This window comes from Hevea brasiliensis, chromosome 18 (assembly GCF_030052815.1).
Source record: "Hevea brasiliensis isolate MT/VB/25A 57/8 chromosome 18, ASM3005281v1, whole genome shotgun sequence".
In the NCBI taxonomy this organism is placed as follows: domain Eukaryota; kingdom Viridiplantae; phylum Streptophyta; class Magnoliopsida; order Malpighiales; family Euphorbiaceae; genus Hevea; species Hevea brasiliensis.
In genome coordinates, this window is record NC_079510.1 from 7260007 (window position 1) to 7287097 (window position 27091).

Here is a 27091-nt window from a genome sequence, read left to right on the forward strand (position 1 = left end):
TTCTAATGTTTTAATTTTGAATTAATTATTCAAATCAATTAATTTTAAACAAAATTAGCTAAAATTAAAAATGAATTGATTGATAACATCACAATTGAGCTATGTATTTATGAATTCTTAATGAAACACTTTTAGATCTTATTTTATAAAATCTTCATGATCAAAATTTAAATTTTTTGCCAATTAATGTTAGGTGCAATTGGTCTAATAAGAAGAGAATTCATGTTCAATTATTAGAAAATGCATTATTAAAGGACATTTATGAATCCTGAAAGAAGAACTGTAATAATACGAAAAATAATAAAATTTTTCCAACTTAAATTTTAATTTTGATTAAAATATTTTTAAAATTAAAAAATTTGTATAATTAAAATATCTTCAAAACTAATAAGTTTTAATTTATTCATATTAGGGTGATTTATAGGACTTGAGGTCTTGAATTCGAGTCACAGTTAAACTTGTTTATACAAAAAATAATTTTAAAATTTGATGATTTGAATAATTAATCTAAAAGTAACTATATGTTTATTTGATAAAAAAATAATTTATATATGAAAAATATTTATAATTAAAATTATAATTTAAATTTTTTTATGAAAATATTTTTTATTATTTAATTAAAATATTAAATTAATATATAATATATATTTTTATATTTTAATAAAATTATTAAAATTCTTTTTTTTTTTCACATAATAATCAGAAACTTAAAATCATAAATCAATGAAATTTTATTTTGGTGGAAATGTCTGCTTCAAAGAGATATGCGGCTAAAAAAGGACATAATGAATTAATATTTATTTTAGTATACTTCTAAAAAAGGCTATTTCAACCGTCTCACTGCGGAAAAACAAAAATTACCAGAAAAAAGAATAATTAAAAAATAAAAAAAAGTCTTTTAACTCTCTCTTTGTTGAAATTTAAACGCAACCAGTCCATCTACAAGATTCGTAACCCCTATTTTCGCTTGAGGAGATCCCAAAATTCAGTCGCAGTCCTCGAGCCCACAATGTGGGCTCAATAAATCTGAAATCTAACAGGAGATCTCCGAGATTCTCTTGCCGTTCATCCAAGAACTCCTCCATACGCTTAGGTGATTAAGGTACGTGACTAAAATTTCGGAGCTTCTTGTTTTGTCTTCCCCGTTTTCTGCTTTGATGCATTTGCTTGTTTTAGTTGCTGCATTTGTGATTATTTCAAGGCCCTGTTCGGTTGCTTTTGGAAAAGCAGTTAAAAATGGGTTCTTTTTTCTTTTTAAAATTTGTTTTGCCAAATGCATTTGTGAATGAGTACAATGCCTGTTTGGTTGTTGGTGAAAAGCAGTTAAAAAAGGGTTTCTTTTTCCTTTTTGAAGTTAGAAGAGTTTCTAAATGTCAGTCATGCATCACTGCAGAGTCAATGTAAAAGTCAAAGCTTGACAATGGAGGAGAAGGTGTTGCGGAGATCTCCTAGACTGTCCTCATCTGTAGTTGGAACTGAAAGCAGCTGTTCAAAATCAAAACCCACATTGCAAAATCATTCTTCCCAATTAAGGGCATCGGTAGAATTGGGAGCCAAGCCCTTACTTTCATGGCATGGTGATGATTGCTGTGGATTGTCTGATTCGTTGGATGAACAACCCTTTAAGAGGGTTAAGACCTTTTCAGAGAATTCTGATTTGGAAATGTTGGAGGATGACTTGTTGTCTCCCAGAATCACCAACTCTGATTTTGGGGTTGAAAAGGGCAAAACAAAGAGTAGTTTGATTGAGTTGCCTAAATCAGATGGGAAGCACCCTCCAGAGAACAAGTTAGGTAAACTGCGCTCTCTAGAGAAGATTAAGCACTTGTGTTCAGAGAAGAAACAAAACATCATCTGTTCCCTAATTGGAGATCCTGTCCCAAATGACGAAGTACAAGAAAGATGGCGTTGGCGGTATGAAATGAAGGTGATCAACGTTTCTGCTATGATTTTATTTTCTTTGCTTTTGCTTTAGACAGTTGGACTCTTTAAGCATACTGTTTTACTTGCCACTACTAGGTTGATTTTGGGGATTCTATTTAATAATTGTTATTATGTTTTCATTTTATTTTGCATTTTTTTTTATGTTATTGTCTATAAGTGTTGGACATGGGAGGACTCATGTGTTTCCTTAAGTATCTAAGACTAAAGTGTTTCCTCAAGTATGAAGGTGTTGAATATTCAGTAGAAAGTGTCCTTCATTCATATGTGTAAGTTTTTGAATCAATTTCACCAGATTAAGATTGTAAACAAAGTGAGTGGCAGAGTTTTTTTTTTTTTTTTTTTTTTGCTTCTTCTTCTTCTCCCTCAAAACTTTTGTTGATTTTTAAGAGTTAAATTTCTGAAACTGATTGATAAAGATCCAATATAATTCAAAGAGGATTTAACGCAATAATATTATTTTGGTTATAGTTTTTTTTTTTTTTTTTTTCAATGTGTGTGTGTGTGTATAAAGATGTATATAATACAATTTAAAAACTTCACTAGAGTTGCTTGTCTCTCTCTTATTTCCTCTTCCCTCATTATTTTTTGTAGAAGACAGATAATTTAGAGAATTTCTTTTATATTTCTTCATACAAAAATGATTTACAAGAATTCTAATTTATATACAAAGATTAGGACTAAATAGGAAATTAATAAATACAATGATTCCTAATTATATTCTAATTTACAGCTAATTTACACTAATTAAGGGATTTACACTAATTAAGGGATTCTAACACTCCCCCTCAAGTTAGTTCATGTATGTTGCACATGCCCAACTTGCAAACTAGGGTATGAAACCCCTTACAACTTAATCGCATAGTGAATACATTAGCTAACTGGTCTTTCGACCCTACATAAGATATACTCAAGGAACCATTGATAACTTTTTCTTTTATGAAGTGTCTGTCAATCTCTATATGTTTGGTCCGATCATCCTGAACTAGATTGTGAACTATATTGATGGCAGCTTTGTTATCACAGAACAAGGATAAACCACTAGCTTCCAGCAATTTTAATTCCTCCATCAACTTTCGTAATCACAATAGTTCACAAATACCTTAAGCCATTGCTCTAAACTCAGCCTCTGCACTAGATCTAGCTGTCACATTTTGCTTCTTGCTTCTCCAAGTGACTAGATTACCACCAAAAAAAGTACAGTAACCAGATGTCGATCTCCTATTATCAAGAGATCCAGCCCAATCTGCATCTGTAAAGGCCTTAATATGAAGATGGCCATGCTTTGAGAAAAGAAGTCATTTCCCAGGTGCAGATTTTAAGTATCGCAAGATGTGGAAGACAACCTCTAAATAAGGTTCATGAGGATCATGCATATACTGACTCACTAGACCCACTGCATATGCTATATCTGGTCTAGTATGCGAAAGATAAATCAGTCTGCCAACCAACCTCTGATATCTCCCTATATCCACTGATTCCCCAACTCCAGCTTGCAATTAGTGATTTGCCTCAATGGGAGACTCTATTGGTTTACAACCTAGCATTCCTGTTTCCTCCAACAGATCCAGTTTGTACTTCCTTTGAGAAATAAAGATTCCTTTATTTGATTTGGCAACCTCTATTCCAAGAAAGTATTTTAGCTTTCCCAAATATTTGATTTCAAACTTCTGTGCTAGTCGCTCATTTAGATGAGCCATTTCTTCCCTATCATCACCAATTACCACAATATGATCCACATAGACAATAAGCAGAGTGATCTTACTCTTATAGTGTTTTATAAACAAGGTGTGATCAGCATTGCTTTGGCAGTATCCAAAGGAAACCATAGCCTTACTGAACCTATCAAACCATGCCCTAGGTTACTGTTTTAAGCTATACAGTGCTTTCTTCAATTTACAAACTTTTCCTCTGGTCTTCTCATCCTCAAATCCTGGAGGAATTTCCATGTACACTTTTTCTTCCAAATCACCATGTAGAAATGAATTTTTTACATTAAACTGTTGCAAATCCCACTCAAGATTTACTATCACTGCACATGATAGTAAAATTCTAATGGTATTCATTTTAGCAACAGGAGTAAAAGTTTCCTGGTAATCTACCTTATACGTTTGTGTGAAGCCTGTTGCTACTAGCCTAGCCTTATACCTTTCAATTGAACCATCTGTTCTATGTTTCACAGTGAACATCCACTTGCATTGCATCCAACTGGTTTTTTTCCCAGTGGAAGAATAACAAGTTCCCATATCTCATTCTTTGCTAGAGCTTTCATCTCCTCCACCATGGCTCCCTTCCATTTTGGATCAAGACATGCTTTCTTCCAATCTTGTGGGATAGAAACAGAGGAAACCAACAATAGTAAGGCTCTATAGGATAGAGACAAAGAATCATAGAAAATGAATTTAGAGATAAGATGTTTAGCATAAGTTCTAACACCTTTTTTGAGAGCAATAGGAATATCAAGATCATTATCAGAAGAATAAAAAGTAGACTGAGAATTAAAATTAGGCTCTTCAGGAACCAATGGTGTCTCATCACGAACCTCAGGATGTTCAGGAATTGAATCTAGAGATTCCGATTGATCAGCAGTCTCCTGCTCGATGGCTATATTTGTCTTGTTCCGCCTAGTATAGATTCTCAAATATGATCTATTTAGTCTCCCTCGAGATTTAGGTGACTCATCCTGAGTATCATTATTAGGTGTAAGCTTTAAACCCAGATTTTCCTTTTAAAGTTGAAAGTTGGGAGAAGACAAAGAAGAAGGGAAAGACATCTCTTCTTCCTTCCTATGCTTCCCCTGAAGAGGTGGAGGGAAATAATATTTAGATTCCCTAAAGGTAACATCCATGCTCACAAAATATTTTCGTGTAGGAGGATGGTAACACCTATATCCCTTCTGAGTACTGGAATAACCAATAAAGACACGCTTGAGAGCTCGAGGTTCTAACTTCCCCCTATTAGGCTAATGAACAAAGCAAATACAACCAAAGATCTTTGGAGGAACAGTATATGAATTTTTACCTTGCAAATCCTCTAAAGGACTCTTAAACTCTAAAGTCCGGAGTGACATCCTGTTAATAAGATATGCAGCAGAAAGAATAGCATCCCCTCAGTAAGGCTTGGGAATATTCATTGTAAACATAAGAGATCTAGCAACCTCAAGTAAGTGTCTATTTTTTCTCTTAGATACTCCGTTTTGAACACTAGTGTTAACACAACTGGTCTGATGCAAAATTCTATGTGACTTCAAATATTCCTGAAAAACTCCATTCATATACTCTGTGCCATTATCAGTTCTCAGTATTTTAATATGAGCATCAAACTGGGTGCTAATCATTTTGTGAAACTGTTGAAAACATGAAAATACTTCATTTTTCCCTTTCATCAGATATACATAAATTAACCTACTGTAACAATCAATAAAGGTCACAAACCATCTGTAATCCGATAAAGACACAGTTTGAGTAGGCCCCCACACATCGGAATGGATAGTCATAAAAGGATTTATCCTCAGTGCGGACTTTTTCTTTGACTGAACATGGAGAATAGGATAAGAATTTATTCGAAGAGCATGTCGTATGTTTGTTTGCTCTAGAATCTATAACCCAAAATGAATTATTATGATTGGCAAGAAAAGCATTACTTGAGTTGACGAAGTTAGAAGAGGCAACTATAGTGGATTGTGATTCATGCTGTGACAGGAATCGCTTTAGAGTCGGTACCTCTTCATTGAAAAATATCCCAGTGATAGCAGTATCTTCAAAAACACCCACAGCCTTAGATACATTTGCATGTGGTCTAGTAGAGCCCATCTCTTTTCCTCCACGCCCTTTAGTTGGGCGGCTATGCAGCTTCCAACATTGTTCTTTGGTGTGTCTAGATTTCCCACAGTAGTCACAATGCAAGTGATCCTTATCTGATGGATTATGTAACTGTTCTTGTAAGGAGTTAGTAGTTAGCCCAGCTTTATCAACAACTGTAGAATTGATCATGACACTCCTTCTGCTCTTCTCCTGCTGAACATAAAAATATGACTGCCTTAAGGTGGACAAAGGATCCTTGCCAAGTACTTGGACCCGAATCTGATCATGCTTCACATTTTGCTCAGCAAGAAAATCATATATGCATTTCTTCTCAATCAATTTCTAGAACTTAACTACATCAGCCAGACATGAAGCCTGAAAGTCCTGATAGAAATCCAACTCTTGCCATAGACCATTCAGTTCCGCATAATACTGAGCAACAGTCAACTCATCTTGTTTCATTCCATGAACCTTGTTCTTAAGCTCATAAACTTGTGCATCATTCTCAACTTGAGAATAAGTCTGAGAAACAACACTCCAAATGGTGGTTGCACTGTCCAACAGTAAATACCCACGAGCTATAAGAGGTTGCATAGAATTGATGAGCATGACATAACAAGAGAGTTCTCCGACTCCCACTGAATGTAGGTAGAACTAGCACTTTCTGGCTTTTTCGTATCTCTAGTGATATACCCTTATAGTTCTTTAGCTTGAGTGAACAGTGGACAGGATCTAGACCCATCCCAAATAATTAGTTCCACCCAACTTTACAGGACTAATTTGTAAAGAGGGATTATTACCGACAAATTCAGCCTTTGTTTCAGAGTCTTCCTTCTTTCCATCAATCATTTTTCAATTAAAGGAATAGGTACTGAGGCAGAAAGCAAGAAACTGGGCAACGGAAGGTACAAAAAAAAATAAATGTGCAAACTAAGTGTGGAAACACATTGGTCAGAGGCGCGCCAGACAGGGAAGGTCATCGGCAAGAGGCACGGCCGGAGAAATCATCGGAAAAAGGGATGTCAATTATAGCAAACTCTGAATAGATCTCCTTTCGGTATTGCTTATCTCCAATCATTGCTGCTAGGTTGGTGATTCACAAAGCTGATAAAGACTTGTCGCCTAGTCGTGCTAGCGGGTATGGGACCTTAGAGTGGTCTTTCGTCTGCAGCCTGAACTTCTCAAAAACATCTATGGTGATTAATTTGATTGAATTACTAGTGTCAACTAGGGCCCTCTTGACCATCAACCTATTCATTTGGATATCTTTAACCAATGAGTCAGAATGAGGGCAAGTTACCTTGTCATTTTAAGGGCTAAAAGTGATTGGAGTCTTGCACAGCTTGTCCCTTTCAATTGACAACACTTTGCCTCCTTTTTCGAAGTAATCCACTCTACTTCTAATTTTTAAATCAATGTAATAACTAATAACAATAAACAACTCATATTTGTGGCAAATGAACTCATTAAGCAACAACTCTAGTAACTTTGGCTAGTTGTGTTGGACACCTTATGGTTTTTTTTTCACCTCTTCACAGGTAACATCCACTGAGTGGGTTTGAATTGTTCTTTAACCTTTAAGAAACTTTATACTAGCTCCTTCCATTTGACTTCTAGTAGAAGTAACGAGATGAAAAGCACATGCTATATGCATTAATAACAAAAGTCCATTATGCTAAAAGACTATGTTTAAGGTTTTTTTTTTAATTTTTTTAATGGAGAAATTTGAAAATTATTTACTAGCTTTGATATCTATGCTATTATATGGGGAATTCAAACTCAAGAGCACTACACTTATAGTTTGCTAGTGATTGGTTCCAACAAAATGGGGGTGGTTACTAATGTGTCATTTTGCTCTATCTAGATCCATGTCCATGGTTTGGTCTTGGTCGCTAATCTAAATATGTTTACGCTGAATGTGACTATTAATGAAGTTTTGAATAATGCTTATTACCAAAAGTGTAGCCATCAGAGCTCTCCAAACAATTTTGTTTGTTTAGATGATTTGGTAGGTTGAAGCTTTGTAATCTAGAATGTAAAATTCATGATCTATTTTGGTTAATTGATCGCTGCCCTTCACTTCTCACAAGTAGTAGAAGTGAAATGACAAGAATTGAGAACCATAGGATTGATGAACTTTGATAGGATTTTCAAGTCGAAAATGGAAACTAAAGTGACAATGGATGTACTATTTCTGATTATGGAATTTTAGTTGAACCTAATTTTGATTTGATAGGTATCTTGGTGATTTTTTTATGATTTTTGTTTGATTCATTCTCAAGTGAGTTTGCATGCCGAAAAAAATTTACGGAGATGATTATATTTAGTTTACCGCTTTTATTGTCTAAATGTTTAACCGTGTTTCATCAACATTGATGAAGGCTGTCTTGGTATTTACAGAGTCAAAGATCTAATTCTCGAAGGCTCATATTAGAGTAAGTAGTAATTTGTGAGCCTGTCTTTCTTGCTGGTTTTAATTGTCTTTTCTTTCCAACTTTGAGCAGGTTTCTTACCTGTAGTGATTCTTTGTTCATCAATTTTGTAAATGGTTATTGTTTTAGTGATGATGATGAAGATAAGATTGTTTGGAATGTGGAGTGCCATTACACTCAAGCTAAAATTGGTGGGTCCATCTTTGATCTTGGAGATTGTGCATATATAAAGGTAAATGCACTTAACTTGATAAGAACCTAGAAAGGAAAGACCTTTCCTCCCTTTTTCTCTACCTATTCTAATGTTACTTAGTTAGTTCACCCCTTATTTTGGGATATAATTTTCACTCCCCTTTTTTCATTTGCTTTTGAAGTTGTTTTGTTAATTTACTTATTTATGTAAGAGACATATTGAGAAAGAATGAAGGAGGTACATTGTGGAGATAAGGTATCTCAACTCAACTAAACTAAACTCAACTAAGCCTTTATTTCAAAAATTTGGGGTCGGCTGTATGGATTCTCTTTCTTCATTCTAAACGATTTTGGGTTAAATCTTTAGAAATGTGTAATGCTTCTAGGTCATGTTGTACTATTCTCCTCCAAGTCAGTTTAGGTCTACTCCTTCTTTTCTTTCTATCCTCTAACCTAATGTGCTCTACTTGTCTAACTGGAGCCTCCGTATGTCTACGTTTCACATGACCAAACCACTTTAATCTCCATTCTCTCAACTTATCCTCAATTGGCACCACTCCTACCTTTTCTCTAATACTCTCATTGCGGACTTTATCTAGAGTATGGCCACTCATCCATCTTAACATTCTCATCTCCGTAACTCTTATCTTAGACACATACGATTCCTTCAGTGCTCAACACTCACTACCATATAACATGGCCGGTCGTATGGCTGTACAGTAAAATTTTCCTTTCGCATAAAACTCCCATGGTATGTCTCCACTTCAACTATCCGACTTTAATCCTATGACTAGCATTCTCCTCACATGCTTCATCTACTTGAAGGATTGAGTTGAGATATTTAAAGTAATTACTTTGGGGCAGTACCACTCCGTCCAAACTAACTCATTCTCTATCACCAGTTCGGTCTTCACTAAACTTGTAATGCATGTATTCTATCTTCGTTTTACTTAACTTAAAGTCCTTTGACTCTAGAGTACTTCTCCAAAGCTCTAGCTTTCTATTGACTCCTTCTCGTGTCTCATCTATCAGAACTATATCATCCGCAAACATCATGCACCAATGGATACTCTCTTGTATATGCTTCGTCAATTTATCTAAAACTAATGTAAAAAGGTAAGGGTTTACAACTGAACCTTGGTGTAATCCAACTGAGATAGGAAAATCTCTTGTGTCCCCTCCCACTGTGCGCATAACAGCAGTTGCTCCTTCACACATATCTTTCAACACTTGTATGTACCTTATAAATACCCTCTTTTGTTCTAACACTCTCCATAAGACATCTCTGGGAACACTATCATAAGCCTTCTCCAAATCGATAAAAACCATGTGTAGATCTTTCTTCACATCTTTATATTTCTCCATCAAACTTCTAATGAGAAAGATCGCTTCCATAGTTGAACGACCGGACATGAAGCCAAATTGATTGGGAGAAATAGAAGTGTCATGATGTAGTCGATGTTCCACAACTCTCTCCCACAACTTCATAGTATGGTTCATGAGTTTAATTCCCCTATAGTTTAAGCAACTCTGTATGTCTCCCTTATTTTTAAAAATAGGTACTAAAATACTCCTCCTCCATTCATCAGGCATTTTATTTGAATTTAGAATCTTATTAAATAATTTAGTTAACCATGCCACTCCTATATCTCCCAAACACTTCTACACTTCAATCGGTATTCCATCGGGTCCACAGGCTTTACCCACTTTTATTCTCTTAAGTGCTTCCTTTACTTCTAAAGATCTAATCCTTCTAGTATAATTCACATTCTTTTCTATTGCTCTGTAGTCTATATTCATGCTATCACCACTTTGACTATTATTAAAGAGATCATTAAAATAATTTCTCCATCTTTCTTTAATGTCCTCATCTTTCACCAACACTTTTCCTTCTTTATCCATAATGCACATAACTTGATTGAGATCTTGATATTTCTTTTCTCTCCTCCTTGCTAATCTATAAATATCTTTCTCCCCTTCTTTAGTTTCAAGTTTTTCATATAACTTTTCAAAGGCCTGCGCTCTTGCTTGACTAGCTGCATTTTTTGCCTCTTTCTTTGTTATCTTGTATTATTCATATGCCTCATTATTATCACACTTAGGTAATTTCTTATACTATTCCCTCCTTCTCTTCACTGCCTTTTTTACTTTCTCATTCCACCACCATCTCTCTTTTGAGGATGGTCCATGTCCTCTAGACCCTCCAAGTACTTTTCTAGCTACTTCTCTAATCTTTGATGCCATCTGTATCCACATACCATTAGCCTCCACATCCAACTTCCATGCTTCGAACTCGATAAGCTCATTTTTGAACTTCACTTGCTTTACTCCTTTGAACTCGCACCACTTTGTTCGAGCTACACCATTTCTTCTAACCTTACTTGAATTATTCCTAAACTTGACATTCAAAACTACTAACCGATGTTAACTTATTAAAGTCTCTCCCGGAATGACCTTGCAATTCTTGCATAAAGCTCTACTTGTCTTCCTAGTTAAGAAGAAGTCAATTTGGCTTCTATGTTGCCTACTTTTGAAAGTCACCAAATGTGACTCTTTTTATATAGTAGGTATTTGCTAGTATAAGGTCATATGCCATAGCAAAATCCATGATGCTTTTTCTCTCTTCATTTCGGCTGCCAAAACCAAAACCTCCATGAACATTCTTATAACCTTGCCTATCACTTCCTACATGTCCATTCAAATCTCCACCGATGAAAACATTCTCTTCATTCGGTATACTTTGCATTAGATCGTCCATATCTTCCCAAAACCTTTGTTTACTCTTACTATTTATTCCTATTTGTGGGGCATAAGTACTAACTACATTTATTGTTTCTCCTTCTAGTACTAGCTTTACTAGGATAATTCTATCTCCTACTCTTTTCACAGTTATTACAGCATCTTTCAATGTCCTGTTTATGATTATGCCCACTCCGTTATTGTTCCTCTCCTTTTCGGTAAACCACAGTTTGTGCCCTGAATTACCCACTTCTTTACTTTTCTCTCCTACCCATTTAGTCTCCTGAATGCAATCAATATTCACCCTTCTCCTTTCCAAGGTATCCACAAGCTACATTAATTTTCTTGTAAGTGATCCAATATTCCAAGTGCCAATCCTGATTCTCCTCCTATCCTGTTTCTTCCTAATTAATCTCCTTCTATGATATCTTTTATTGTTCTCTATGTCTATCTTGTGTTCTGTTCTACTATCTGTCCTATGGACTAACTTCTTTACCTTCACCCATCCATGATGTGGGAATCCTTGCTCATTTAACACTGCACCTGGGCGCTGGCATAGCACGTCGCTTTCGGTGAACGCCCTACATCCTTGCATATTTTTCACTGCACCAGGGCTTCAATGTAGTGCGGCGTAAGTAGAAGACGATCTAACGTTTATATCATTTGAATCCATATCATGAGGTGTAATAAAATTTTTACGCTGGTTGTCACTTATCACAACTCTCCTCCTTTATCCGGGATTGGGACCGGCTAAGCACAAACTACTTAGGTGGAGATAAGGTATCCTTATAGAAAAATCAATAAAAAAATAGGATAAATTTCAATAACTCTCCCTGAACTTATATAGTTGTAACAGTGCAGTTCTTTAACTTTAAAATGTAACATAAAACCCAATAAACTTTCAAATTTTGCACAGTAAAATCCCTTTGACTTTTAATTATTGATTTTTTAGTTAGAAACTGATATAAATAGCTCCAGCATGACACTTAGTCAACATTTCTCTTTTCTCTCTTGTGCAAAGTGTAAAATTATTCTTTTTACGCATGAAAAATTATTCTGTTTATGAAGAGAAAAATGATTCAATTTACACATGGCTTGAGAAAAAAAAGAAAAATACTGACTAAACTCAATGCCGGACTGTAGAGGTCAGCGTCTAACTGAAAAACTGGTAATTGGAGGTTATAGGGATTTTACTGTGCAAAATTTGAAAGTTGATGGGGTTTTATGTTACATTTTTAAGTTAAGGGACTGTTATGTTACAACTAGATAAGTTCAGAGATAATTGTCAAAATTTATCCTAAAAAAATATGAACAAGAATATAAAAATAGGTTAAAAAGGTAATGCCATCCAATCAAGGGCACTTCACTGAAGAAAAGATTGAATTTCATACTTTTGCTTTTGATTCCTCCATCCAAGAAGATCTACATCTGTTCTAGCTCCAGTTGTTGATTTTTTAGCATTTAAAAAATCGAGGTTGAGTTTTCTCTAATTGGGGGAGAATGATGCTATCAAGTAAAAGCAAATTTCAGTTTTATTTTACTTTAATTCTTCATTATGTTTTTTTTTTTTTTAACTTGGGAAGTTTTGGGGTTTGGTATTATTTATTAATTTTTATTTTGGAAAGTTGTTTGCTTCATATCCTATTTAGTTTGCTTTTGGAATTGTAAAAGTTTGGGATTCATAATACTAGTAGTGGCAGGATTAGAATTTGTATTGGGATCCTAATCCTAGTAGTAGGATTATTTTAGTTTAGTTATTTTTGTAGGTTTTTGATAATGGAATTATAAATATTTGATTAAGGGTTTATGGAGTCCCACATTGTCCCAAAACCAAAAATTGAAAGGAATATACAGTAAGGGGGAGCCAAGCCAAATTGGCTTAAACCATTTTAGTGAAAACAATCTCAAACTTAACAACTGGACTTTACTGATAGTTTTTAGCACTCTTTGGGTTAGAGAAAATTTCACATGGTTGATGCCTACTTTCTCACTTTGGGTTGATTATGCTTGAAGTCACCAAACTTAATATAAATCACATCACTACTAAAAAAAAAAAAAATCAAAATCATTAATTTTGAATTTATCTCTTCAAAATACTAAACTTTGATTTTTGTAACAATAAAATCACTAAAAATTAAAATTCAATCAAATTCATTTAAAATTTTTTGATGTGGATTGCAGGGTTAAGAGGAACGAAAATATGAAAAAACAATGACTGTCACTCTTTTTTTGTTTCATGTCTTTTACTTGTGGAAAAAGGAGAGAAAAATTGTCTTGAATGGTCTACTAAGTATTATACAAAATATGTTACGTTCAATATGATTGTTACGTCATATTTCTTATTTTTAAAAGAGGAAAATTTTTTCAAAACTCATAAAATAGGAACATATGGAAGAACCTTAGAAACATAATGTTTATCGAGTATCACTAGTCATTCTTGGTTGTCTATTCAACATTTCTTATCTAATAATTTTTCACATTCAATAATAAATAGAAAAAAATATGAAGTTATTATATTCCAAACATTTTTATGTCCTTGTTTATTCAACCAAATAGCTTTTAAAGTGAAGCAATTGAAAGAAGGGGCATGGAATGTAGATGACAATGTTGATACCACATCGAGGGCGACGACTGGCTGCATTAAGAAATTAGTAGTGGACATGCAAGGCAAATCCAAAAGTAAGAGGCTACATCCATAAGAGTCATAGTGGTGAAGTGAGGAGGTTCTAAAGGCTATCAAAATGAAAAGGGAATGGTATAGAAAGTTACTAACGGCGAAAGATGTGGAAGCCTTCAAGAAATATAAGTTGGCAAGGAAAGAAGCTAAAAAAGTGGTTAGAGAGGCTTGTGGTAAATCTCTAGCCAATTTGTAACAAAAGTTGGGGACATGGGAGGGGGAGAAGGAGATGTACAAGCTAGCATGGCTTAGGGAAAAGAGGAGTAGAGATCTAAATCAAGCCAAGTGATTGAAGGATGATAACCAACAAGTTTTGTCAGGAGATCATGAGATTAAAGAAAGATGGAGATGTTGCTTTGATGAGTTCTTTAATGCAAGTCATGAGGATTACTTTACAACCCTTAATGTTCTTTCGACAGAAAAGAATCTTAATTACACTTGCAAAATTAGATTTACTGAAGTTAAAGAGTCCTTGAAGAATGTGAAGATGGTGAGAGTTGCAGCTCAAATGGCGTTCCCATAAAAGTATGGAAGTGCCTTTGGGAGGTTGGAATAGCTTGGCTAACCAAGCTATTCAATGGCGTACTAAAATCGAGAAAGGTGGCAATGAGTGGAGGAAGAGCACTTGAGTTCCTATATTTAAGAATAAAGGAGATATTCAAAGTTGTACAAACTATCGGGGTATTAAACTGATAAGTCACACGATGAAGTTGTGGAAAAGAGTAATTGAGAGTAGACAAAGGGACACTGCTAAGGTATCGGAGAACCATTTTAGTGTTATGCCTAGTACATCTCCAACAAAGCCTATCTTTTTATTAAGAATAGTGACAGAAATATATAGGGAGAGGAAATAGAATCTCCACATGGGATTCGTTGACCTAAAAAAGGCATATGATAGGGTATCGAGAAAAGTACTTTGGTGGGTTTTAGAGAAGAAAGGAGTAGATCTTAAGTATATAAATGTTATTAAGGACATGTATGAGGGGTGGTCGCAAGCGTAAGGATAGTGGGAGGGGACACGAATGAGTTTCCCATAATAGTGAGTTTGCACTAAGGTTCGACTTTGAGTTCGTACCTGTTTACCTTAGTTATGGATGAGCTGACCATTTATATTCAAGATAATGTCCCTTAGTGTATGTTATTGTCAAATGATATCGTATTAGTGGATGGAACTAGTGAAGAAGTTAACCAAAAGTTAGAGTTGTGGAGAATGACTCTTAAGAGCACAGGTTTAAGCTAAGTAAACGTAAGACAGAATATATACAGTGCGAGTTTAGCTCTCATAGAATGAATAGAGGGGAGGTTTGTTTGGATGGAGTTTTGGTGCCAAAATATAATCAATTCAAGTGTCTATGTTCTATCATTTAGAAGAGTGGAACTTAAGATGAGGATGTAGCTCATAGGATCAATACAAAATGGATGAAATGAAGGAGTGCAATGGGTGTATTATGTGATCGGAGATCCCTAACAAAGTGAAAAGTAAGTTCTATAGGACTATGGTTAGGCTAGCTATGTTTATGGGAGTGAATGTTAGGTATCTAAAGTACAATATACCCATAAGATGAGTGTGGCAGAAATGCAGATGCTAAGATGCATGTTAGGTAACACGATAATGGTCAAGATTAGGAATGACCATATCCGTTAGAGAATGCATGTAGCATATATTTGAGATAAAATGAGAAAGAGTTGTTTAAGATAGTTTGGTCAAGTACAACACAGAGAATCAAATGCCTTAGTATGGATGTGTGATAAGTTAGTAAGGGAAGGAGGAGGCCTAAGATGATGTGGAGGAAAGTAGTATCATAGTGTTATTGGAATGCCCTAGAGCAATGCCTTTGTGTTGTGCATTATAAACCTAATTTCTAACAAATGGCATTAATTTTTAATTTAACCTAAAATGCTTATGTTTAATTGAACAAGCCCATTAGTTTCTTATTGGAAGTTCCATTCTCAAAGAGTTGATAATATGAGCAACAGATCTGTCTGTCACAAGTGATATAAAACAATGGTTCACAATTGATGATATTTTATAGGACATGTTCTATCTGGCTAATGGTAGTGAGTGTTGGGCACTGAAAGAGTCGTACGCATCAAAGATAAGAGTTGCAGAGATGAGAATGTTAAGGTGGATGAGTGGCTATACTAGACTAGATAAAGTCCGTAATGAGAGTATTAAAGAAAAGGTACAAGTGGTGCCAATTGAAGATAAGTTGAGAGAAGGGAGATTGAGGTGGTTTGGTCATGTGAAGCGTAGATATACAGAGGCTCCAGTTAGACAAGTAGAGCACATTAGGTTAGAGGATAGGAAGAGAAAAAGGGGTAGACCTAAATTGACTTGGAGGAGAGTAGTACAACATGACCTAGAAGCATTACACATTTCTGAGGATTTAACTCAAAATCGTTCAGAGTGGAAAAAGCGAATCCATAGAGCCGACCCGAAATTTTTGGGATAAAGGCTTAGTTGAGTTGAGTTGAGTATGTTCTATCTGGCTAGACTGTCACCTTTATTTGTTTTCACAGATTAGTATGTGATACTAATAAAAGTGAAATGGTGAGTCTCATACCATTTGACATCATGATGTAGGGACAAATACAGTGGGCACTTATAAGATAAGTTGGCCAAACCAGTGGCGCATAGATGACATATACATAGAGTTTACTTTTATCAATATATTGTCATCTATATCATAATAGTGCATACAGTCCCTTAACCAGAGATGATAAAGTTATATTGTATATAGGTAGTTTGAGTTTGATACCGCTTATATACTTTACAATGTATGGGTATACGGGCATGTGTTGGCTTCGACTAGTTATATATGGAGATAGGTGTTCAGTTAAGATGGGATATAGTACCCTAAGTAAATAGGGATAAAGGCCTATGCTATCTAAATTGTTATTAATAAATAAAGTTTCTGGTCAGGACTGATAGACTTAGTTGGAAGAGTTTCTGATAGAAAGTCTTATTAATCAAGAATTATAATTTAGACGATGACATATGATCCAAAGCAATTGGGGGGTTTAACAAGTGAAGTGACCCTAGCTAGGATTGGGACTGTAGAAAGAGATGATTCTCATTGATTTCAATTAATCTGTACATGGGTATTTATATACAATTGATTCCTATAATTGTGTTATACTAATTAGGAAGAAATCATAAATAAGAAATCCTAAATAGGAATACAGAATATACACAGAAATAATATAATGATTGACTTTCCATAACACTCCCCCTCAAGTTGGAGCATAGATGTTAATCATGCCCAACTTGTTACAAATGTAGTCAATCCTAGCTCCATTCAGAGCTTTTGTGAAAATATCTCCTAACTGCTCTCCAGTTTTGATATGTCCTGTTGAGATGATCTGTTGTTGAATCTTTTCACGAACAAAGTGACAATCAATCTCAATATGTTTGGTCCGCTCATGAAATATCGGATTAGAAGCAATATGGAGAGCAGCTTGATTATCACACTACAATTTCGCAAGCAGGGGGATCTTAAAACCTGTCTCATCTAGTAATTGAAATATCCACATTACCTCACATACCGATTGTGCCATGGCTCTGTATTCGGATTCAGCACTAGATCGAGAAACTACACTCTGCTTCTTGCTTTTCCAAGACACCAAATTTCCTCCAACAAAAACCCAATATCCAGTAGTTGACCTCCTATCAACCTTAGATCCAGCCCAGTCGGCATCTGAAAAACATTCAACATTCAAATGTCCATGATTACCATATAACAAACCTCTTCCTGGAGCTCCCTTCAGATAGCACAAGATTTGTCCCAAGGCTTCCCAATGAGCAACAGTTGGGGAAGACATAAACTGACTTACCACACTAACAGCATAAGCAATGTCAGGACGAGTGACAGTAAGGTAGTTCAATTTTCCTACCAATCTCCTGTATCTCTCTGGATCTTCAAACAACTCACTATCCCCTGCTAACAATTGTAAATTTGGAGTCATTGGTGCACTACAAGGCTTAGCACCTAATTTTTCTGTCTCTGTCAATAGATCGAGGACATATTTTCTTTGAGACAAGAAAATACCCTTCTTACTTCTCATAACTTCAATACCCAAAAAATACTTTAATAATCCCAAGTCTTTGGTCTGAAACTGGGTTTGGAGGAAGGTTTTAAGAGATGAAATACCTGCAGAGTCACTCCCAGTGATGATAATGTCATCCACATAGACTACTGGAGAATTAGACCAGCCTCAGTTGCTTATAAAATACCGAGTGATCACACTTACTCTTTTGCATACCAAATTCTGCATCGCTTCACCGAATCTCCCAAACCAGGCCCTAGGACTTTGTTTCAAGCCATAAAGAGACTTCCAAGCCTACAAACTTTACCCAACTCCCCGAGCAACAAACCTGGTGGTTGCTCCATATACACCTCCTCCGAAGATCACCATGAAGGAAAGCATTCTTGATATCCAATTGGTGCAGGGCCAATCATATGTAGTGCTAAAGAGATAAACAAGCGAATGTAAGTAAGTTTAGCTACAGGAGAAAAAGTGTCGAGTAATCAACCCCATATGTCCGAGCATATCCTTTTGCTACAAGGCGTGCTTTTAACCTAGCCACGTAACCATCGATTTACCTCATCAGAATACCCATTTGCAACCAATAGCTTTCTTACCGGTGGGCAAAGGCAACAGTTTCCATGTACCATTAGCATCTAAAGCCTCCATTTTCTCTTTCATAGCAAAGACACACGGCCAGATGAGACAGTGCCTCACCAACAGTATTAGGGATAGGAACAGAGTCTAAAGAAGTAACACAACACCGAGAACAAGAAGACAATTGATTATAAGAAACAAAAGAAGAGATAGGGTAAGTACATGAACGTTTACCTTTACGAAGAGCAATGGGTAAGTCTAGATCAGAATCATGATCGGATGAGTGCAGGATCTCCCAACGAAGTAGCTAGTGGAGGATCTGAGTCAGGAATCTCCAATCTCCTGGAATAAACATGAACAACGGGAGGCCGAGTAGGTCTAGAGACAGAAGAAACAGGCTGTGAGAGAGGACTAGACATTGGTTGGACAGTATATATTAAGATATCATCCTCCTCCCCCTGACTCTCATACACAGATGATTGAGAAAAAAAATGGAGTGGACTCAAAAAATGTGACATCTGCAGAAACAAGATAACGATTAAGAGTAGGAGAGAAACAGCGATACCCTTTTTGAATCCGGGAGTACCCAAGGAAGACACATTTGAGAGACTTTGGATCCAATTTAGTAACCTGCGGACGAACATCACGTACAAAACAAGTACAACAAAAAATACGGGGTTCAACAGGAAACAAAGATTTTGTAGGAAACAAAGCAGTGTAAGGAATATCCCCATTAAGGACAGAAGACGGCATACGATTGATCAAAAAACATGCCGTAGAAACTGCATCCGTCCAAAAGTGTTTAGGAACTTTCATCTGAAAAAGAAAAGCACGAGTTACCTCAAGAAGATGCCGATTTTTTCTTTCGGCCACGCCATTTTGGGATGGGGTATCCACACAGGAAGACTGATGAAGAATGCCATTTTGTGTCATATAAGACTAAAATTGTGCTGAAAAATATTCTTTAGCATTGTCACTTCTTAATATGCGCACAGAAATATTAAATTGAGTTTTGATTTCATTACAAAAGGCACAAAAGATAGAAAACAACTCAGAACGATTCTTCATTAAATATAACCAGGTAACACGAGAATAATCATCAACAAAAGTAACAAAATAACGAAATCCAGTTTTAGAAGTAATAGAACAAGGACCCCAAACATCAGAATGAACTAACTCAAAAGGGGATGAAGCCCGTTTATTGACTCTAGACACAGAAGGCAAACGATGATGTTTTGCAAACTGACACGACTCACATTCTAGTACTGATAAAGATCAAATCGAGGACACAACTTCTTCATGGTAGACAAAGAAGGATGACCCAATCTACAATGAGCTTCAAGAGGTGTTAAGGTACTGGAGCAAACAAGCGACCGCGGTACATGATTTTCCAGAATGTAGAGACCACCTGATTCACGTCCTCTACCAATAATCTGCTTCGTCGTAAGATCCTGAAACAAACACTGATCAGAAAAAAAGGAAATAGAACAATTTAAGGTACGAGTAAGTTTACTAACAGAAAGTAGATTAAAAGAGAAATTTGGTAGACACAAAACAGATGACAAAGAAATTGACGAAGTCGGATTCGCAGTTCCAGAACCCATGACATAAGAAGTAGAACCATCGCCTAAAGTAATGAGAGGAAGTGGGATTAGGTGAAAAGCGGATAGAAGACTAGAATTACTGTCATGTGATCTGTTGCACCGTAATCAATAACCCATTTGGATGAGGAAGACACAAGGCATGTAGTGGATTTACTCGACTCTGATCGCAGATGATAGGGAACGGTAGGCTTTAGAGATGCCATTAGAGATGCACGACATCGGGAAAAGCGTGCAAAATCTTTTGCAGATACCAAAACTTTTCTCGAGGAAGATATCAGAGAATCCTCTGCCATATTTGCCATCTGTGATCGCTGATTTTTCCTCTGAAGTTGCGGACAATTATATTTTGTATGGCTGTGCTCATGACAATAATAACAAATGACTCCTCTTGAGTCCCGATTAGAACTAGCCTCTCCATTATGTCGATTATACATTGCTGTAATTCCTCTTCTACTTCCTCTTCTATTACCGTTGTCCATTTGGATTATGGCTAATAAGAGCACTCTTGGCGGTGTGAAGATTGGGTACTCTGCACGAAGGACCCGTGTGAATGTTTCATGCAAAGAGAAAATCTCGAATCGAAAGAATCGAGATTTAGCGATCTCATACTCGAAGGAAGGCGCAAGAAAACTCATAACACCGGTTGCTCCGTTGGGCTGCTGAACTTTCACATCAGAACTAAAAGGCAACAATACATTAAGTTCCTCATATACCCGTTTAAAATCCATAAAATAAGCCGTGAGAGACTTATTCTCTTTCTCAGCACGGTAGAATGCCTTACAAACATCATAAATACGGGAGATATTCCCTTTACCAGAATACAGAAAATCTAAGTAATCCATCAATTCCTTAACAAATTCACAGTGATTAATTAAACTAATTACCTCACTGTGAATCGAGTTCCGAAGCTGCAAAAACAACCGAGCATCCTCCCTTAGCCAAGTTTGTTGTGTATCATCAGTAGGTGGATCTTTAGTAAGGTGATCATCCTTATCAATGCTACGCAAATAGACACTAACAGTTTTACTCCACTCTAGGTAATTCGAACCATTAAGTTTGTGTTCCGTGATCTTGGTCATCATCGGAATCACATCAGAAATAACATTCTTATTGTCTGCCATTTGTTGAGACAAAGAAAACTAACCGAAACGCTAATCCAAAGTGCTGACAGCAACAAAATAATCCAAAATCACAAATCAAGCAAATACCGAAATAGGATCTGAGAGCCAAACCTCAGAAGTCCTTTAATGGTGTCTTTGGATCGAACAAAGACACAATGGTGGAATGAGGGGATTGAGGCGACGCTGGCAATGTTGATCGAAGTCGAAACGGCCGGTCGGCGGCTAAGGTCTCTCCTGAGTTGGGTGGTGAGAACAAATAGTCACCCTAGAGAGATGACCTGCTCTGATACCATGTAGAAAGAGATGATTCTCATTGATTTCAATTAATCTGTACATGGGTATTTATATACAATTGATTCCTATAATTGTATTATACTAATTAGGAAGAAATCCTAAATAAGAAATCCTAAATAGGAATACAGAATACAGAATATACACAGAAATAATATAATGATTGACTTTCCATAACAGGGACGTTGTAATGGAGAGACTTTATTGCATGGTATGCATGATCAAGGTTCTAAGTAAGGGATAAATTTAATTCATCACTAGTTGGGTGGTCATGACATACTATATTAGGTGTCAATCATGATTTATGAGAACCAAGAGTGGATTGGAAATTGCACTCTAGGCATAGAAGCAGTTACATTGATATTAAAGAGTTAATATCATTCTCATTGCCAGCTAGTTATGAACCTAAGAAGTCACACACAATAGAACTTAAGAAGGTGTGAATGGGTTTTCATTGTCTCTTGACATGTGATGACGTGAGATGATGTAAGTGGGAGACAAAGAATGAACTTGTATGACAAGTGTCACCCTTGTTTCCAAAGTGGAGAATATTTTTGACTCACTTATTAGCTTTAGGAATTAGAAATCCCTGAATTTTAAAGATTTCTCTCCACTTTAGGGATTCCTATATCTGTAAAGTATAAATCCCAAAACCCACATGCAAAGGGAGGATTTTTAGAGATTTCATCTTCTTCTTCCTAGACTTTCTCTCAAACACACCATTGTTGAACCCTGAGTTTTTTAATTTCATTCAAGAGACATTAAAATTTGTAACCCTTGAATTGGAAATTGAAAGAATTTTTTCTTCAATTACTAGAGTAAAACCGAGAGAACCAAAAACCCCTTTGGGGTCATTTAGTTGGCACAAGGAGAGGGCATTCAAGGGTTGTAGTTCAAGTGTTGAGTTGTCTTGATCACTGAGTTCATGTGGACGTACGAGAGGGTTGACATTTAGCGACTTAGCTTCTTGGATTATGATGAAATGTTTGATTCTGCGCCTATCCGATAAAGTCCCTGAATCTTAGTTTAGGAGCTTGTTCTTCTAAGTTTCCTAAATTGCAAAATAGGCTTGATGACTTGTGGTTACAAGAGTTGTAACCTCAATGTTTTTGATAATAGCTTGCATGAAATGGATTTGGCATAGGATTCATGAAATTTAGGCTAAATAAAAAATTTTATAATTCCGCTATGCAATTCTCGCCTTCACATAAAATGTACAAGTTTTGGATATGGAGGCGAACCTAATGTCTAACAGAGCTGAATAGTGAAAAAAGAATTCATGTAGTTGACTCAAATTAGTTTAGGATTAGGGTTTAGTTGTTGTTATTGTTGTTAATGCAATTAAGGAATTCAAGACAATTCATAATCAAATGATCATGAAGGTTAGGATTATGGTTCATTTTTTATGTAAAGTTTATCAGGAAAATAAGCGAGTACTCTCTAGTTCTTTTAAAGTTTTTTTAAAATAGCAATTATATGAGGTAGCATTATTTTTCTTTGTTGAGGTTTATTGATGGTTTTGGTATAGAACTTTGAATGTTAAACCAGTCCATCTTCACATGTTCTTGAAAGTTTTCATGATCTAGAAGGAATCAGTAATAAGGTCTAGATTTGTTTCAATTTAACGAGTCTAAGCATTTATATTTGAGGAAAGGGAAGATTGGATTTGTGTTCTCATTGTTGGTTTGGTAGAAAATAGTATGACTAGGTAATGAAAGAATGAAAATGGATCAAGAAAAATAAGCTCCAAGGCAGATTCTAAGTAGTCAAAAGGAAAAAAGAGATATAAGTGGGGGAAGGGAGATAAGAGGGAAGGGGAGGGGGGTCGATATTATGGAAGGAGAGAGAGAAGGGACGAAATAGAAAGGGGATAGAAAATTATGCTGAGAGGGAGAAAAGAAAGATAACTTTAATCCATTTATGTAAAAAAAAATTATTATAAAATATGTTGATGTGAAATTCCATGTCAACAGCTCATTAGAAAAACAGCCAGAATCTTTCTAGAAGGGCTTTAATTTTACTTTAATGTATAATGGGTTTTGTATTAGAACTTGAAGTTTAGGGATGACAATGTGATAATTGTATAAGTTTGAGGGATGTTAAGTGAAATTAAAGAGAGAGAGAGGGAGAGAGTGTTAGAATCCCTTAATTAGTGCATTAGCTATAAATTAGATTGTAAATTAGGGATATTTGTATTTATTAGCTTTTATTATATTCTTATTTAAGTTCTAGCCTCTGTGTATAAATTATAATCATTGTAAATCAATTGATTGGTGTCAAATATACACAGAAATTTTCAATCCTCTGATTTCAACACAGTATCAGAGCCTTGCCAACCTTTTTCTGACAGTTTGTTCTTAAGAACATAGACTTAGGGTTTGGATTTTTTTGTGGGTAAGTGTTTAGGCAACATTGTGGAGGGAGGTGACTGACACTGCCCATACTCGTGGAGAGCCTAGTCGGAGATCGGTCTTCTGTCGGAGTCTCATCACAGTCTAGCCTAGCTTTTGAGCTCACGCGCTGTCACAAGCTTTGTCGGATCTTTCACGCGCTGGTGTGTGAACATCTTTCCGGCCGTTTCTTTTTGCTGCCTTCTCTCCTAACTTTTGCACTTCTGACCCACCTATTCCTCTCACCTGGTTTGCACTTTCACTTTTGGGTCTCTCTTCAATATAGTATCAGTTTTTACAGTACCTTTTTTTTTTTTTTTACTAAAATGGCTGATGGAAAGAAGGAAATCTCGAAAATAAAGGCGGGTTTTGTTAGTGATAATCCTTCTTTACAAATTAGTCTCGTAAAGTTGGATGGAACTAATTTTTTCGCGTGGTCTAGATCATGTTTGCTGTTCATTCAGGCTAGAGGGCTACAGGGGTATATTACTGGAAATAAGAAAAAGCCAAAAACTGCGAGTTCTACCTATAGTCAGTGGGAGCAAGAGAACTCTCTTGTTATGTCATGGCTCATATAGCTTATGGGTATTTGCTGTTGGATAGTGCAACTACCATTTGGAGTGCAGTTTCTCAGACCTATTCTCAAGTTGGGAACGATGCACAAGTGTACGAGCTTAGAAATAAGGTTCATGGTATGAAACAGGGTGAGCTAACTGTTGCTCAGTATTATGCAGAGTTGAGTGTCTATGGCAGGAACTGGATTTCTACTAGGACTTTTAGACCTCATGTCTAGATGATGCAGTTAAGTTCCAGAAGTTAGTTGAGAAAGAGCGGATTTATGATTTTCTTACTAGGTTAAATGTGGAATATGATCAGATTCGGGTCCAAGTACTTGGCAAGGATCCTTTACCTACCTTAAGACAGACTTACTCTTATGTTCAATAGCAGGAGAGCAAGAGTGTCATGATTCATTCTATGTCTGTTGATAAGGTGGAGCTAGTTGCTAATTTCACTCGTGAATGGTCGCATGGCCCATCAGATAAGGATCAGCTGCATTGTGACTATTGTGGAAAAATCTGGCATATTAAGGAACACTGTTGGAAACTGCATGGTCGCCCAACCAAAAGGCATGGAGGAAAAAGGATGGGCTCTGCTAGACTACAAGTTAATGTATCCAAGGCTGTGGATCTTTCTGATGATACTGCTACTACTGGGATGTTTTCCAATGAAGAGGTACAGACTTTAAGGCGCTTGCTATCACAGCTTGATTCGCAATCCACTACAGTTGTCTCTTTTAACTTTGTCAACTTAGATAATGTTTTTCTTGTCAATTTTAATAATTTTTTTTGGGTTATAGATTCTGGAGCAAACAAGCATATGATAGGCTCTTCAAATAAATTCATATCCTATTCTTTATGTTCAGGCAAAGAAAAAGTCTGCACTGCGGATAGATCCTTATCTAGTGTTTTTGGAACATGTTCTGTTAAATGCACTCCTAATATAAGTCTCTGTTCTGTTTTACATGTGCCTGGCTTTTCTATTAACCTTCTGTCTGTCAGTTCTATTGCAAAAACTCTTAATTGCAGAATTGAATTTTTCTCTACTCACTGTGTATTTTAGGAATTGACGTCAGGGAGAATGATTGACAGTGGTAGACTGCAAGATAGGCTATATTTGCTGAATGATCATGTTGGCTAGGTCATGTTGGGACAATCTATGGGTGTTGAGAAAGAAATTATCTAGTGGCATAGGAGACTAGGACATCCTTCATTTACTGTTTTAGAGAAACTTTATCCTTTTTTATTGAAGCAATGCAAACCTGAATTGTTAGTATGTATATGTAATGCCTGTGAGTTTGCTAAACATACTAGACAATCTTGTCCTGTAATAAATAATAAGACTTCAGTTCTTTTTATAACTCTCCATTCTGATGTGTGGGGGCCTACTTAAACTGTGTTTTTATTAGATTATAGATAGTTTGAGACCTTTATTGATTGTTGCAGTAGGTTAAGATGGTTTTTGACCTTTATTGATTGTTGCAGTAGGCTAACTTGGGTATATTTGATGAAAGGAAAAAATGAAATTTTTTCTTGTTTTCAGTAGTTCCACAAAATGATTAGTACCTAGTTTGATGCTCATGTTAAAACACTGAGAACTGATAATGGTATAGAATACATGAATGAAGTATTTCAGGAGTATTTGAAGTCACATTGGATTTTACATCAGACTAGTTGTGTCAACACTAGTTCACAAAATGGGGTATCTGAGAGGAAAAATAGACACTTACTTGAGGTTGCTAGGTCTCTTATATTTACTATGAATATTCCTAAATCTTACTGGAGGGATGCTACTCTTTCTGCTGCATATCTTATTAACAGGATGCCACTTTGGACATTGGAGTTTAAGAGTCCTTTAGAGGTTTTGCAGGGTAAAAATTCATATACTATCCCTCCAAAGGTCTTTGGGTGTGTTTGCATTGTTCATAAGCTTAATAGTGAAAAATTAGAATCTCGGGCTCTCAAGTGTGTCTTTGTTGGTTATTCTAGTACTCAAAAAGGGTATAGGTGTTATCACCCTCCTACACGGAAATATTTTGTGAGTGTGGATGTTACCTTCAGGGAATCTGAATCTTATTTCCATCCACCTCTTTAGGGGGAGCATGGGAAGGAAGAGATGTCTTTCCCTTCATCTTCATCCTCTCCCAATCTTCAACTTCAGGGGGAGAATCTGGGTTTAGAGCCTATACCTAACAATGATACTCAGGGAGAGTCACCTAAATTTTGAGGGAGATTGAATAGGCTAGATTTGAGAATATATACTCGGCGGAACAAGATAGATATAGCCATCGAGTAGGAGACTACTGATCAATCGGAATCCCTGGATTCAATTCCTAGACATCCTGAGGTGTGTGATGAGTTTTCTTTGGTTCCTGATGAGTCTAATTTTGATTCTCAGTCTGTTCTTCCTTTTTCTGATAATGATCTTGATATTCTTATTGCTCTCAGAAAAGGTGTTAGAACCTGTACTAAATATCCCATCTTTGCTTTCATTTCCTATGATTCTTTGTCTCCATCCTACAGAGCCTTTCTATTATCTGTTTCCTCTATTTCTGTCCCACAGGATTGGAAGAAAGCATGTCTTGATCCAAAATAGAAGGTAGCAGTGGTGGAGGAGATAAAAGTTTTGGCAAAGAATGAGACATGGAAACTTGCTACTCTCCCACTGGAAAAGAAGCCGGTTGGATGCAAATGGGTGTTCACTGTGAAGCATAGAGTAGA

The 27091-nt window shown here is 36.1% G+C and overlaps 1 protein-coding gene across 7 annotated transcripts in view; it reads left to right on the forward strand.

The window, feature by feature from the left end:
- Positions 1 to 877: 877 nt before the first annotated feature.
- Positions 878 to 27091, forward strand: part of LOC110644048 (DNA (cytosine-5)-methyltransferase CMT2) — a 68851-nt gene continuing 42637 nt past the window's right edge. For 3 of the 7 annotated variants that reach the window (XM_058141041.1, XM_058141042.1, XM_058141045.1), the window contains exons 1-4: positions 879 to 1102; positions 1394 to 1927; positions 8145 to 8179; positions 8306 to 8408. In XM_058141041.1, coding sequence (XP_057997024.1) covers positions 1421 to 1927; positions 8145 to 8179; positions 8306 to 8408 — 645 coding nt within the window. In that variant the 5' untranslated portion in view covers positions 879 to 1102; positions 1394 to 1420. Of the gene's footprint in view, positions 1103 to 1393; positions 1928 to 8144; positions 8180 to 8305; positions 8409 to 27091 lie in introns of all 7 variants that reach the window. The other 4 variants (XM_058141043.1, XM_021796651.2, XM_021796653.2 and 1 more) reach the window with 4 other exon arrangements.